The 16,543-nt window shown below is 38.2% G+C and overlaps 1 protein-coding gene across 3 annotated transcripts in view; it reads right to left on the bottom strand.

Annotated features, from left to right (window-relative positions):
• The window catches only part of LOC134530897 (heat shock factor protein-like), a 31,097-nt gene extending 15,049 nt beyond the window's left edge, over positions 1 to 16,048 (bottom strand). For 2 of the 3 annotated variants that reach the window (XM_063366188.1, XM_063366186.1), the window contains exons 1-5: positions 15,874 to 16,048; positions 13,356 to 13,464; positions 9,754 to 9,869; positions 6,162 to 6,341; positions 4,750 to 4,873 (exon numbers count right to left, since the gene is read on the bottom strand). In XM_063366188.1, the coding sequence (XP_063222258.1) occupies positions 4,750 to 4,873; positions 6,162 to 6,341; positions 9,754 to 9,869; positions 13,356 to 13,464; positions 15,874 to 15,999 (655 nt within the window). In that variant the 5' untranslated portion in view covers positions 16,000 to 16,048. The remainder of the gene's footprint in view (positions 1 to 4,749; positions 4,874 to 6,161; positions 6,342 to 9,753; positions 9,870 to 13,355; positions 13,465 to 15,873) is intronic. The other variant, XM_063366187.1, reaches the window with a different exon arrangement.
• Positions 16,049 to 16,543: the final 495 nt, after the last annotated feature.

Genomic DNA, 16,543 nt, shown 5'->3' with positions numbered 1-16,543 from the left:
ACAGGATTCCATTGCAGACCCAAGACCTTAATGACACAATCGTCCGAATCCAATGAAAATGGTTGTGGGATCTCAATATCCTCCACTGGCAACCAATCCAGAAGAGCTTGGTGGTTGCTCATAAATTTGCGCAGCTTGAAGCCTCCTTTTCCTAGGAGTGTTATAAGCTCCCTCTGAATGGCCAAGGCAGAATCAACCGAATTAGATCCAGTGACAACATCGTCAACGTAGACATCTGTAAGTAAGACCTGTGATGCAGTTGGGAAGTGCTCGGTTTCATCCTGTGCCAATTGTTGAAGTGTACGTAATGCGAGAAACAGTGCTGCAGAGACACCATAGGTTACAGTCTTGAGACGATAATCCTTCACAGGTTCAGCATCATTAAACCTCCAAACAATGCGCTGATAATCCTGATGACGAGTGTGTACACCTATCTGTCTGTACATCTGTTTGATGTCACCAGTGAAGACTACTACATGCAGACGAAAACTCAACAATAGGTCAACTATGTCCCGTTGAAGCCGGGTGCCAGTAAAGAGCGCATCGTTCAGCGAAACACCTGAAGAGCTCTTGGCGGATGCATCAAAAACCACCCTCAGTTTTGTAGTTGAACTTTCAGGTTTAACCACACAGTGATGGGGAATATAATACGACTCTGACGGAATCTGTGACTCTGTTACTTCTTCCATGTGACCACTAGCTACATAGTCACTCATAAACTCTGAATACATGGCCTTCAATTTGGGATCAGACTTGAGACGATTTTCAAGACGAAGAAATCTGTTAAGAGCCTGCGGCCTTGACGCACCCAATTTCAGAAGAGGTTGCCGAAAGGGCAGTGATACACTGTAACGCCCATCTCCAGACCTCAGATGAGTTTTACTGAACCATTCCTCACATTTGACATCTTCAGGAGACTTGTGTGTTGTCGCAGGAAACTCCTCTAATTCCCAGAAACCTTTTTACTACCTCATCCAAAGGAGGGTGTGAAGTGAGAAGAGAGATACACAAAGATGTTGCAGTCAATGATGGGACTTGTGTGTCCACCTGTCCCATCAGTATCCACCCAAGCACAGAGTCCAGAGCTACGGGTGAACCGTCAATTTTGGCCCCAGTAAGGAGTCTAGGAACTAACTCTGCACCAATTAACAGATCAACAGGACCAGGGGTGTCAAATGCAGGGTCGGCAAGTTTCAAATGTGCCACTGCACCACGGACCCTGGCGCTCAGCTTGGCACTTGGCAAATTGGAGGTGATTCTCGAAATTACAAATACATCTACTGCAAACTGGGGGCTCGTGCTACCAACTGGTGCCATAACAATGGAGGCGCATGACTTGGCCACATTCACTGAAGTGTTAGCTAAACCTTGTACTGGTAGATGAGATCTTCTACGAGTAAGCCTCAATCTTTGCAGACAGCTCTCTGTGACGAAGCTAGCTTGGCTGGCAGTATCCAACAGAGCCCTCACGACCATTGGAGTTCCACTTGAATCAAACACGTGTACCTGTGCTGTTGATAATAACACTGTTCTTGCTTCACTTGGTAGAGCGGCAGCAACTGCAACAGTTGCAGGGTTTGGTTCAATGAGTGTGGTTGAAGCATCCTTGCCCGGACCAGGGTTGATGGCTGTCTGTTGCTCGAAGTGCAACAGAGAATGATGCCTGGATCCACAATAACGACACGATGATGATGAACAATCCTTGGATGCGTGAGATGGTGACAAGCAATTCAGGCATAATTTGTGCTCCTTAGCTATCTTATATCTGTCCTTGGGACTACTCTTGATGAATTTAGGGCACTTAAAAACAACATGGGTACTGTTACAAACGCAACATGATTGTGGAGAGCTGACCAAACTTTTCACAGATTGACGAGCCTGTCTCCAGCTTGGCATTTGGTTCCTTGACTGTGTAGGTCCTGCACCTGGAACATGTGACCGAGAAGCTGTCACAGTTTCCTGGGCCCGACAATGGGTTTCGATAAAGGACAAAAGGTTTTTTACAGTTGGAAGGGCATCGGTTTGAGTAAGCTCCCACTGTGTTTGAAGGACAGAGTCTAACCGCTTGCACAAAATAGGGAGCAAAATCAAGTCCCATTGGTCTACAGGGACATCCAGTGCCCTAAGGGCCAAGAGGTTCTCGTTTACAATGGTTAACAAATTGCGCAGAGCCTTGGGTGAGTCAGACGCAGCCATTGGGGCCTTCAAGAGGGCCTCTACATGGACTGAGACAATTAGCCTCTTATTCTCGTAGCGGCCAACAAGAAGCTTCCACGCGACCTCGTAATTCGCTTCAGAGATCGGCAGAGATTGCACCATTCCAAGTGGTTCCCCATTAAGGGCGGTCTTGAGGTAGGCCAGTTTTTCCACTGATGATATATCAGCATTGTTGGCTACCAGGGTGATAAATAAATTAGAGAAATTAGCCCACTGCTGAGGGCTCCCATCAAACTTGGGAAGAGAGATTTTTGGAAGAGCCACACGAGATTTGCTCACCTGAGTAGTGGGTGTGCCTGGTGATACTACCTTGACCTCCTCAATGGCTTCCAATGTTGACATCACTTCGAAATATTTTTCTTCAAAGTCAGCCAAGCGTGCGGTGTGCGCCTCAGCATCGAATCCATCTTCGGTCGTTGCGGTTGTTTCAACGATGACGAAGTCCGTTTCGAACCTTTCTCGGACGCAGTGAAGGTCGCGCGCTGTGGCGCGAAACAAATTTATTTTTGAGCTATCACTGGGAACCATCTGCGCGAGATCAAAGGCTCGCTTAATACGACCTTCAGCAAGACGGATGCGCACCAGCGCCGACTGCCCTTCAGCCATGGTGATTGACTACCAAAGGGTTCAACGATCGTTTTCAAATGAAACGGAAGACATAACCTCAACCTAGAGGTTAGAGTCGTCGAACGAACTAGTTAAAACGTTTCAACCACAGCCGAGACACTGATCGCTGCTCCCGCCAACCAAATAACGAGCACTTCAGAGTCACAAACTGTTAGTCAATGTGCGAGAATTCACTTCACACGAGGCTAACAACGCCGCGATAGCACGAACGAAAATTACACAAAAAAACGAACGAAAATACCGGAACTAGATCCGGCCCGGAGGACCAAAAATGTTCATTAATGGACTATAAAACAGCGAATTGCACAAAACTATTTAATTTGGCGACCGATGTCGCCAGATAGCAAGAGTACCCGATAGCACCACTTACCACCATGCCTTTGTAGAACAACTGACTTCCGGAGGAAGCAGGGCAGCCAACTCACAGCAGCCAAGTAGCAGCGCCACTATCGCCAGCAGCGCGGCGCACGAGATTCAAAACTCAAGTGTGTTGACCAATGCCAACAATGTTTATAATGTCCAAGGTCTATTTACACGGAAACTATACAATATACATAACATGTAAGTTATTAAAATTATTTTGGCATTCACATCTGCTGTAAAACATAACAGGATGAGTTTGGTTTAATTTGGTTAATGTATGTTGCCATATTTACTAAATCTGTACTTCTGAATTTTCACATAAGCATCCCTTTGAGAAAAGAGAGGTACATATTAAAAATTTAAAAACATGGAACATGGGCACAATATTTGAACGCCATGAATTTGAACATACCAATTCACGACACAAAATATGGTGGCGTACACAGGAGAGAAAGAAATTTATATAATATATGTATATATGTATTTTTTTCTTTTAAGAATGAAAGTTGTAAAAACCAACGAGAGAAGAGTAGGATAGCCTTTTTGCAGGAGGGCCTACGATAAACCTATTAATAAATTTACATCTTTTTATAAGTTTTGGATCTGAAAATAATGTGGAAAAGGTGAATACATGTGAGGTAAAAAATTTTTTAAATAAAATTTATAGAAATTTTTTTAATTTAATTAATAGTTTTGAATAATTTTTGACCATTCCTGTTGCCACTAGAATATTATGTGAAATTTCCTAGATGGTAAGACTGACAGTTACGCTTTAAATGGCATGAAAACTGTTATTTGAAGATGATTAGAAACTGAAATAAATGGGAAAATGTGGTTCCGACACTGCACGTCCACGTGAGTGAACTTTTGCCTCTCTTCATGGGTCTACCACTGCCTCTTCTAATGGGCCCACCCCTGCCCCTCTTCGTGGTTCCACCACTGTCCCACCTCAATGATGCACCATATTACGTAGTCGTACACCACAAAAAAAATACAACTTCTCCTGATTCACATTTTCACTCTGCTTGCTTTTCGAATAATTTTTCTGGTGCTGAGAATTTTGTTGGTCACATTGCTTAGCAATTTATTGCACGTCCAATGTCACAGCTCGAAACAGGCATTAAATCTCTCTTAGCACATTTATTATTGATGTGCTGAAACAATAGTTTTGCTTTGGACCAAACTTTCATAATGTACTGCAGTTACAGCTGTCCACTGGAGCCATTTTTTATTAATGAGTACAGATTTAATGTTGTCAAAATTGTCTTGAAGGTTCGTCACTTTAGTGCTTGGCTTACCTCCTCCCCCCCCCCCCCCCCACCCATCTCCGCACAAGCATAACGTGCCCCCTATTGGTCAATCCACGTCCAGAAAGTTTCAGCCCAGCAGGTTACCAGCCGTCCTGCAAACATTCGACTGCCTACTATTAACTAATATTAACTATTTTCACATGGCCCACCATCACTACTTCATAAAAATGTAAATTTACAGTTAGTAAGTTGGACATAAAGTTTTCTTTAAACCAAAGTCAAATAATGTTACCTGGCTGATCTCCAGACTGGGTCTTTGACAAATCGATCATCCTCACATCATGTGGGTCGTCAACTGCTGTTTCTTCCGAAGTCACAGTCCCTGTTTGTTTCACACCATTATCTATCGGGGTTCCCTAAACAAAATAGAAATTACACAATTTAAATACATTCACGCATGTAATGAACCCTTGAGAAATACAATTCCTGCTGACAACTTTGTACCGTTTAGTTAAAACAGTATACACTTATACAGGAAGAGTCTGAATTTGACCAACAAACTTCGGCTGCAGGTTCATCACGACAAACAAGTTGAAAACATTTACATGAGTTATGGTATATGCTCTGAAACTTTGAAGGTGCTTCCCCAGGCTGGTATATGCTTTGAAGTTGGAGCTGAACAACATTTTTACTGGAAAGACTAGATAAACTATTTAAGATTAAAAAAAATTGAACATTGAAGTAGGTATGTTTAATTGAACAAAGTTCTACAACCACAGTAAATTTTGTCACTGTAGCAATTTTATTTTATTGAAATAACTGGGGGTAATAACATGCCACAAAAATATAGGGAAAATAAAGGTGTTACCCACAATTAATTCAATGAAATAACTTTGCTACAGCGACAAAATATGCAGTGTTTGTAGAACCTAATACAATAATTTATTAAAGGTACTTCAGACGCTTAGTGATCTATCTCAAATAATTTCTCTATTATTTCCAATACAAATGTTTTTCAGCTCCACCTTCAAAGATGTATAACCGCTTTGAGAAGCATTTCAGATCATAAGTCGTGTAGATATTTTCAACTCATTTTGTTGTGATGAACCTGCAGCCAAAGTTTGTCAGTCAAATTCAGACTACTCACCTGTATATCTATGTATATTCATTTATACATCAAATTAACTATTGTAAGTTTCACATCTGAAATGTCGTAGTAAGTATTATGCGTGAGCTGGTGGCCTATCACACTTGCTGCTTTGTTTTTAATGCACATATATTCACACTCTGAACCTAATAATGTTAATTTTGACTTAAAGTAGGCACAATGCGAGAGTCAAATCATGCCTTCAAAAGTACTTGTAGACATAAATATTAAGAATGGTTTCTAATGGTTTTGAAAACACTGAACCATGTACAGAAAGCCACAAAAACTCCACACACAAGCCATGCAGTTATAGGCTGACCTTTATGGGGCATTAAGCAGTGAACCATATTATTCTATGTCTTTATAAAAATTTATGTGTAAAAATTCTGATGTTAATCCATTACTTTGAAAGCCCTCATCCTCAAATAAAGGAGGAGGTTATAAACTATATTCCACAAAGATATCACCAGCACTTGTCACCCTGGAAAAAGGCAACCCTACAATGGTGAATGGGGAGGAGTACAATGGTGACCAACAATGCAAAGAAGAGCGCTCACCCCATTGGCCAGCCAGCCATGCAATTCAGCCAGGCCACGCTTTACAGCCTTCCTCGCCCGCTTTAGCTCTCGGAATTCATCCAGAAGGTTGCGGCTACGGCTTTTCAAAAGCTGGGATGTCACGATCGCGTTTCCACAATCTGGGCTGGGGGCTGATTCAACCCTGCTGTTACGGGGAACCTGAAATTAACCAAAGAGACCAGGGGTGATCTCATGGGCACTGCAGTAGTCAATATCTACGTGTGCACAACAAAAGTACTTGTGATCTCACAAACAGGCAGGGAAAGTAAGGTACTATATTCAGCTACAATTAATACTGAATATAAGCTGAGAATTAATTGAAGATATATGACATAAAGGGGTAAGGGGTGGAAAAAGAAAAAATATGTATTTTACCCCAAAATAAAAAAAAGTGATTGATTGTAGTAAAGGGAAGAAGTAAAAAAAAAAAAATAATGAAGATACCATTTGCAAGACATTAGACCAATTTAATGTCAAAGTTTATTAAAAGTCACGTACACAAATTAAAAAAAAAGAAAAAAAAAGAGCTTCAAATGATCTGGAAATACATCCCTTCAACAAATCACCCCACTGTAACTCAATAGCTGCCAAAACAAGAGAGTATGATTACAGAAAGTGGGGGAAGTGGTGGTACCTCAGAAAAAGGTACAGCAAGGATTGGTGCAATCAGTGGAGGGAGGAAAAAATAAGTGAATAGAACCATAGCTGTGCAGACTCAGATGTTTTCATGAATAAGAATAGAAATTAGGGTACTAAGGCTTGATCAGAAGTGCAAAATCTGAGGCATTGAATGGTACAGGATATAACTTACGTCAAGTCTAGAAAAGCTGATAGGCCAGTAAATTAAATTTTGAATCAAATAACAAAAATTCAGAATGTGTCAGTTTTTGGGTTATAGGTATTTTTCAAAAATTTTAAATCTTCAACCTGCACCAAATTATTAGATACTGTAACTAAAATTTTTTGCCAACTATCATAAACAACCCTACTATTTACTACAATTCAAAATAAAAATAAAACTAAAAATTCTATACTGTTGGAAACAAAAATATTTTTTGATTGACTTAATGCAGCATCAATTTTTAATTGGGTAACTCTGACTATTCAAACTGTAGTAAAAATTCCTTTCCTAACTTAGCAAGTTATTTGAAAAGATGGCTAATTAAAGCAAAGAAAGTGAAATGAGGCATCAAAAAACAAAAAGCAAATAGGCCACAGGTTGCTGGAAATTAATGTTGGCGATATTTGAGACCTGTGGATACCATCTCGTCATCATCACATCATCATCATCCTAAACTGCTTTCAGACTGTGGCTGGGTCAGCAATGGAGACCATGCAGTAACTGTATTTAAATTAATGGGGAGAAGTTGGGACATGAGAAGTCAATGGGGTAGTATTTATCTGATGAGGGAGACACTCCATATCAGCCGATAATGAGAAAGGGGCTAGCAGCAGCAACCTATGTGCAGAAAAAATTCAGAAGAAAAAGTTTGAGATATTTAAGTGATTCAAAGTCACTTTCTAGATTTAATGGCACAAAATTTCTACAACAAATTCCTACTAAATATTTATGTTTTAATGTGTCACAATGGTAAGCAATAAAATTTGAACTCCATAATAACTATTTCCCTCTAGTTTGCCCAACTCCTCCAGATTAAATTTGGAAGGCTGAAATGGGTAAATTGGAGAAGATCTACTTGAAAATGGATGGTGTATAATATGTAATGTCTTGAGGAAGAGTTGTGCAAAGTATAAAATCTGTTAAAAATGAAAAAAATACACATAAATCGTGTTTTAATATTCCGCTGATGTCTACATGACTGTGCAATGGATGAGTTGATATTATTTTAAGCTCTTTTGGGAGTGTCTGTGACAATTCTGAAAATGAATTGAAAACAGCCTTGGGATAAAGATGTTTTAGTGAAAGCAAGTTCAGGCATGTTCAAGACCACAACCAAGCTGGCTTAGCAATTTTCTCAATTATTGAACTTCAGTATAGTTTAAAGTGGGAAAAAAAAAAAAAAAAAAAAAAAAAAAAAAACCCAGAGTAATAGTATTATACGAAGCTGTATTAAGCTGCTGTGTAGAAAAAAAAATCACGTGTAACTCAGTACTCGTGATAGAAGTGAAACTTCTTAAGAAATTCAAACCTCGGCTCGTAAGTACTCTATATCTTCTTTTTGAAATTAGAAACATTTCACGAAAACGTATTAAAATTTGGTACTAAATTGTAACTGTAATTTTACTCTCATCGCACCCAAAGAAGTTTCACTGCAAAAATATTTAGTTACACAGCTAAAACAATTCTCATATGAAACTGTTTAACAATACTGATTTACACAAGTAATTAAAATAATATGTACTTGAAAGAACATCATTTTCTTGCAAGTATAGCCCGTGGCGCGGTGCACAATAAGCTCAAACCCCGTTGTGTTACCCACTGCCCAAATACTCCCTTACTAGATATACCAGCAAGTCGGTTGGTGTCAGACTCAGTCCCTACTGTCGTGAATCGCCTATCCCTGCAGCATGGTAGGGTTCGACCTGAGCAGCACGCCACCACATGGAGCCCGTCCAAGGAAACAGGGTCCGACACATTTACTGCACCGTCTCAACCTATTAGCGTCAGAAATTGTTTCAAAACAATGTTTCACAAAAATTTTGCATTAAAATTGGGCCCTGAAATTTTACTCCCGTCACACTCAAAGATGTTTCAATTCAAAAATACAGATGCGTATTACTGTTTAAAAATGTCTTTGATGTCATGTTGCATTGAATCAGATCTCTTCTTCAAATCAATCATTACAGAAATGTGCCAGTGAAAAGTAAAATGTAACAAGGTAGAAAACAGGAAACACTGTACTAAAATGAAAACCGACAATAACGTTAAACTTATGAGCAAAATAAATAGCTGGCAGAGCAGCAACGCTTCCTGGTGGTCAAAGTATACAGAATCCACTCAAAAAAATCTGAACCTGAGCGACTCTATCAGTGCTAGATTACAGAATGTGCCAAACCACAGAATTTTGGATTAGACATTTAACTGTAACAGTTACTGTATAAAAAATTCACAGACATACAGACAAATTACAGATATACAAGACACAATTTTCAATTAAATTTAACTTAAAACTGATAAGTAACTGCTGACTACAAACACAAACATTGTTCAAAGGTAATGACATTTTAAAAATAGTATTTTAAATTGTGAAGTGATGTGTGTACCTACTTTCACATTTGTCGCACCTCAACTAGATGAAGGGAGGAGGGGTGACAGACCTTCTGGTCAGCCAGAGCAGTGAAAATACGCAAGATGAGATGGGCAGGGACAAAATACTCGTGAAAATCAGAAAACTACCCAGCTCACTGCAACATCTGTTGTACTTTGAAACAGTTCCTAAGGACACCACTGATAACTGAAAAGATAAGATACGAGTGGTTTGATCACTAAATCACATGGCCTCATTTGAGAATGTACTTGAACAAAACAGTGGCCCAGCTTCAACTCTAGGAGCTCAGAGTCTGGTCATCCGGAAGCTGAGAGTGGACTACAGCCCACACTTGTGCTCACCTTCCTGCGTATCTCCACCAGCAGACCGGGGCCGTCCCTGAGGAAACACGGGTGATAGAAGGTGGGGCTCTCTTCAGTCAGGGCACTCGTCAGCGATACTTGCTTGTGGAAATTATCTGCACAACACAAAACACTATCACAATCTGCGAGGATTTATCATGTTTGGAGTTCAACAGGACTATTTCTAATTACAAACTTTGTTATTGAGAAAGGACCCATGCAGCTCCATGGTAAACAGCATTGAAGAAATAACATTAAAAGGCTCGTATTTGGGGCACCTATTAATTAATATTATCCATACAAGGGACTAACATTCCTGCTAATTATGACCCAGTCATAAAAATAAAGAATAATAAAGGAAACCAAAATTCTAGTCTTAATTGCAAACATACATTTTTGCTCTCAAAAACAAACTAGTAAAACATTAGTGGGCTTGATAAGTGTATTTTAAAGTGAGACTGGGAAGAATTAGACTAGAGTAGTAAATCAATGTGTATTGTGGAGATGATAATGAAAATAGTTTTGATAATGTGGTAGTAATTAAAATTTTTTTTTAATCTTAGATTGCATGTTGTCCTTAGCCCCCCTGCAAGGCAGCTAGCTATCTGATATTGTGATGTACTCAACAGCTAGCCAATATTATTTACTCATTTAAAAAGTCAGATTACACCAATCCCTCATTTAGCACATCATCAGATAGCGCAAATTCATTTAGTGCGATGTTAATTTTACTGCCCCAGTCTTGAATAGCACGTCTCTAAATTTAAGTTAGCACGAAAATGACACAGACAAAAAAAAGTCGGGCATGATGCCATGAAGTCTGTTTCAAATTGGTAAACAACATATGTACCATGGCATACAGTTAGCAATACGAGGGGGGAAGAGATGCGCACACAGGTCTAACTACACTATCAGCTTTTGTATAAACATCAGCTATGGCAAGTAAATTGTGGCTAGGGAGTGTAAACGACCAAATGTTTTTAAGTCCGTGTGTATGCCGCTGTGCCGTACCGTTGTCGCCTTGCCTCAGACTGGGCCATGATGAAATTCAGTCTAGCCAGCACGCACAAACACAAGCAACATCTGCCCATTCATCTCCCGGTAACTGTATGTGTGCCAAGCACCTGTAGTTGGAATCATAGTGGAATCGTGGCTTCCAAGTGAGAGCATAATATATTGTGTTCAAGTATTTGAGACAAAACTAGAAGTATTACAGTGTGCAGAATGTCATGAAGCCCACACTTATGTTGGTCACACTTTAGTTTTAAGCAAGTCAACTGTGCACACATTCGTACAAAATAAGGACTCTATCAAATATTTAGACAAGTCTGATGCTGTTGGTTGTACTAGCGGGAATATATTTGACATTAGCTACCGGAACAGAAATGAACAGATGATTCACATAGAAAAGGTTGTTAAATGAATGTTGCAATGAAAAAAATAATCATTGACATGACAAGATTAGTGTGAACCAGGTGGTGATATGCGAATAAGCACTTAAATTTTTGAAAAATTAAAAGGTAAATATCCGGACAGTAATATCAGTTTCACTGCCAGTAAAGGATTGTTTGGAAAGTTGTGGAAAGGTACGCGATGTAAATTGAAGGTCACGCCCGGGCATGACCAACCAGCCAAATGACGATAACACTCCCGTTACGCAGTGTCATATTTTTATACAAAGTATGTATTTGATGGTAGGCTTATAAAGAATATTTCCCTACACATTTTGGAATACACTGCTATTTATGGAGACCAATGCTTCAGAATACGCAATCTCGAATAACAGAAACCTTTTTAGGAACACATTAGTTATGCTAAGTGAGGGATTGGTGTACATGGGTGCAAACAGATATAAGGATAGTATTGTCCGAGCTAAGTATGCACAAATATAAAAATACCTGTCCATTTCAGCATTTCACTTGACTGCTTTTTTGGTCATATAAGTAGTATGAGTGGTTGTTTCCCCAACAAGGTAAGATAGTCCTTTCGAAAACTTTTTAAAGGTAAGGAATATTAACCCCAGTAAATATACTAATTACTCTGTAAACTTATATACCCAAACATTCTACGACACTGTTATGGTTTCAAGAAAAGAACATTTGAAAACTAATAATTTATGACATTTATTTTTAATTTCAGTTATTAATTTAAAACTATTAAAATAATACATTTAGTTTAGCATTTTAACTTGCCAGTTATTGAAAAGCATAGTAATGTTAGGCTGGACCGAGTCTTTAACTCGAAGGACATAGTGATATATTACATGAAAAAATGAAATATGGCAAGACACAACCACCAACGACTTATCACTTGTGCGTAAATTCAAACACATGGCCTTTTCAGCTCACCAAGGAACCGCAAGTGCTCTCACAGATTGAGTGGTGCCATTCCAGTCAGCTTGTCATAAGCGAATCACACAAATTTTTTAATGGAAGGGTTTGAAGAACATAGATTTTTTGCAGAGCTTTATATTTTTAGTCACATGTGTCAACAGCAAACTAAATCCTGCAGCTAAATAAAGCTTAAAATGAAGTTGACCATCTGGATGTTTATTCGCTATCCACACATTTCTTCACTCTTCGCACTGCACTGCTATTAAGGTCTGCACCAGTGTTACATGTGCACATATCCAATCCACAGATATATGGATTCCTGCAAGGCTCTATTTGTACATAAATTACTTTATATATATATATATATATATATATATATATAAGAGAGAGAGAGAGAGAGAGAGAGAGAGAGAGAGAGGGAGAGAGAGAGAGACACACACACACACAATTTTTAACTTAATAATTTATGATATCACCGAATTGTCGAAGAGTCAATGCCACTGTATCCAACAAGAAGTATGAATCTGGAAAGCACTTGGTTTAACTTAAAATCTGTGTGTTTCAAGTTCTTTTACATTTTGTTATACATTTCATTTCTGTATTTAGGTAAAGGAATTAAACTGTAATGAAAATGATTTGGAAAGTAAAAAGAATATGCATTCATAACACAACTTACATTCACAAGAAGAATGGAGAACTGATTAAAAACCAAAAATAATACATTATACAATGATACTTCTTCAGTGTTCTAGACCAGGGGTTTCCCAGCTTGTAAGGGCACAGTGGCCAAATTGGAGAACTTACACATTATTGTGGGGCCGCACTTTATAATACATAATAGTCCAATTTTCATAAAACTATGCAAATAGAACAGTGGTGTCAGTATCAAAAAATATGCATAGTTTAGTTGAAATAAATATTTAATCATCTTAATTGCTTCAACACTATTTTACAATTACAAAAAAAATATATAAATAAATGAAAGATATCATAACCAGAACAATTGAATTTTCAAGAAAACCATAAACACTTGTCAGTTCTTTATGAATTAATATTTAACAAATAGCAAAAAAATTAATTAAAATGTAGTCAAACTGAGATACACAATGAGCTATAAAATATTTTTCAAACTTTTATCAAGATTCTTATTTTTTATATTTCAAATTGCCTTTGCAGGCCTTGAGGGCTACCAGTTGTAAATCCCTGCTCTAGGTCCTAAAATAAAATCTAATAACTATACATCACTGCAAACAGATTTGATCTACTTACACATATTAAGCTGTCTTACAAAAGATTGGACATTTCCATGCTTGAAATATTTTGGCAACAGCTCCTTGGCCAACGTTGCTTGGTCGTGCACTGTGAAGGCTCTTCCTTGCTGGAAAGTATCACAGCACATTAGCCGAGGACAACGCAACTAACAGCATCAATAAAGATACAACATCGTACTTGACTTGAGGTGCATAATTCGAAAGCATCAATGAGTGTATGACTCACTGCTCACTACAAACATATAAAGTAAAGTAAGCTCCGTTCAATTATATATATATATATTAATAATAAAAAAAAAACTTGTGAGAACAAGTTTTTACTGACTTTACATTTTTACATAACTGCCATCCAGTTCTAAGCACTTTTCACAATGCTGCATCAGTTTCTTTAACCCATCTGCATAGAAGTTCACAGCCTGGAAAATAATCCAGTTGACAATCATAGTTTTGTAATTTTGACCCACATTTTATTAAATCAACCAAATGATGCCATTTTTATCCCAAAAAACGGTAGCCATCATTTGTTGACTTGAGTACAGATATTGCTTAAATGTTTTCCGGAGATGTTTACTAACAGCCTGTACTTTGGCTACACGCATTGCATATTCAAAGTCCATAACCCCTATGGCCAAGGTGTCCATTCCATTACCAGGCGACAAACTTCTATGCAGAGGGGTTAAGAAACTGGTGCAGCATTACGAAAAGTACTTAGAACTGAATGGTGATTATGTGAGAATGTAAAATAATCTGTAGTTAACTAAAATTGTCAATAAAAACTTTTTCTCATGAGTTTATTTTTTAAATGACCAAATTGAGCTTGCTTTGCAAATACATAGCCTTTGTATATGATAACCTGTCCCATTTAATTACTGAAGTACAAGAAACATTATGTTACACGGTCTTTAAATAGCGAGGGCCTTGGGTGTAACAACAGCACCCAATATAGTTTAAAAATACAAAGTAGGCTATTCCTGCACACTGTGCATTCATTGGCTACACGTGTCTGACGTAACAGGGAATGCTGGGAGCGGGCTGGTACATTGCCCGGCCAGCGCACCCATCACCATTAATTGCTTACTTGTGTCTGTTTGTGTGTTTGTTTTGATGAACTTTATTCAAATATTGTGTATGGTCGATTAGTTGATTAGGTAGTAAGGTTAGCTATATTAAAAATACTTTCAAACATTGTGGATGGCTGGTTGGGTTACTTAGTATAGCTACATTAAAAAAAAAACTATAAAATATTTATTATGGTTGCTGAGGAATTACCAATTTAAGATGTGGCTATCCTGACCTAACCAAAAGTTCATATGATTTCACAGTATTTTTAATGTTGCTATACTAACCCAACAAACCGTTCATAATATTTAAAGTATTTATGTCGATAATGTTCGGTACTACTACTTTAAGTCTATGTCAAAAAATAAAATTCTTTCTTACTTCTATGACATTTGTACACACACCAACTAACAGAAAATATAAACATTAATATTTCCCTACAACTGCAATACGCAGTCATATTAACTACTTTTATTATAAAACAATAATTCTGTTGACTAAAGTTCACCAAAATAAACACAGAAACCCATATGGGTAAACAATAAATGGTGACAGCACCGTACATGCACAGGTATTGTAATGTAAATTGAAAGTGAGATTTTTCATTAACTATTACGTATTTATTAACGTTGTTTTCAGGGTAAACACAGGAACGTCTCTATAGGTGGAAAAATGCATTTTGGTAATTTTATTTAAACTTTGTGGAAAAGCCGCGACATTAAGATATTTCCTCACCACTCTTACCTAGGGAGTGTTCTTTCTTTACGTTTCATAAACATGTTGTTAACGATTTAAACATTTACCTACCTGTGCATTAACGTGTGTTTTTATAGCATAGCCCAGACAATTTTCCAAGAAAGATAGACATGATTTTTGAAATGGAAACCAATTAGGTTGGAAAACAGATCAGGGAGGAATACAGACTTGGCCCCGACCGTAACGTACTAACATTAAACATCCCTATATTGTAGAAAACAGCCTCGACTACACTATATTACTAAAGATCTCTAAATCAAGTTTCAGCTTGGCAACAATATTCAGGCCAATCTCTCTTGGGAAACCGTCTCATCAACGCTATTAAAGCACAATGTTGAGTCACTGCAAAGGCTACCAAAAGTATCCCATAAACGGTAATTATTCAGAAATCAGTTCTGTCCAAAAACACAGAATATAAATTTTATAATTTTATTTCACGAAAAAGCCGCAATTTTACATTGTACGAAGGCCTATTATCAAGTCACTTTAAATATCTCGACAACCGTCAAGCTAGTGATGTGCTCACTGGCGTACCGCTTTATCGCATAAAAGTAGCTAATAAACTCTTCTAATACAACAGTCCCATCAGAACTCACACAACTAAGGCAAAACATTTTCACCACGTTGTTTTGTTTCAAAATATAACTGTCATAATCAAAAACTATTAATTTTGTAGGTTATGAATAGAATTAGTTTCTTACATTACTCCACGAAATTATGTCGTCAGTCTCATGATCTTCCACCATTATCCACAATTTCGCTATAAATGCTGGAACATGACTAAGAAATTCCTCTAAAGGAACACTGCTAGCCAAATCAACAGACATTACGAAAGTCAAACTTACTACATCACAAATACAATCAACAAATCAGAGACAATCTATACGGGGAGACTGGTAAGTCAATCATAAGGAATGGTTCCTTAAACTGTGTACATCTAGTGCTGCTCTCTGTGTTTGAGTCATAGAACTACTTGGCTACACAGCAGATAGCACTGCTACTACTGGCGATTTTCTGAACTACTAAATAGCTCGGGGGGCCATGCTGTGTCGAACCTCTGCCTCCCGCCACAAGGCCGAACCTACCCCAAGATTCCAGACAGTACATAATACTCCTAAATTCACACAGAGGCAGCGGGGATGGCGTCAAAATGGCGCCCAACTAGTTGTGGCTTTTAATAACTTACTTTATTTTTTTTTATAACTTCATAGTGTGTCAAACAGCAAGGGCTCGTGTAGGCACAGAGGTATTGCGCGGGAACAGACGCGAAGTGCAGAGAAACAAAGAAGCGGACACCAGCGATAGACGTGCATCAAGTTACGCGCTAAGCACGATAACGGCTGTGGGAGCGGAAGCCCGCGTGTGACACAC

Source organism: Bacillus rossius, chromosome 3 (genome assembly GCF_032445375.1).
Source record: "Bacillus rossius redtenbacheri isolate Brsri chromosome 3, Brsri_v3, whole genome shotgun sequence".
Lineage (NCBI taxonomy): Eukaryota > Metazoa > Arthropoda > Insecta > Phasmatodea > Bacillidae > Bacillus > Bacillus rossius.
This window is presented reverse-complemented; position numbering and strand designations above follow the sequence as displayed.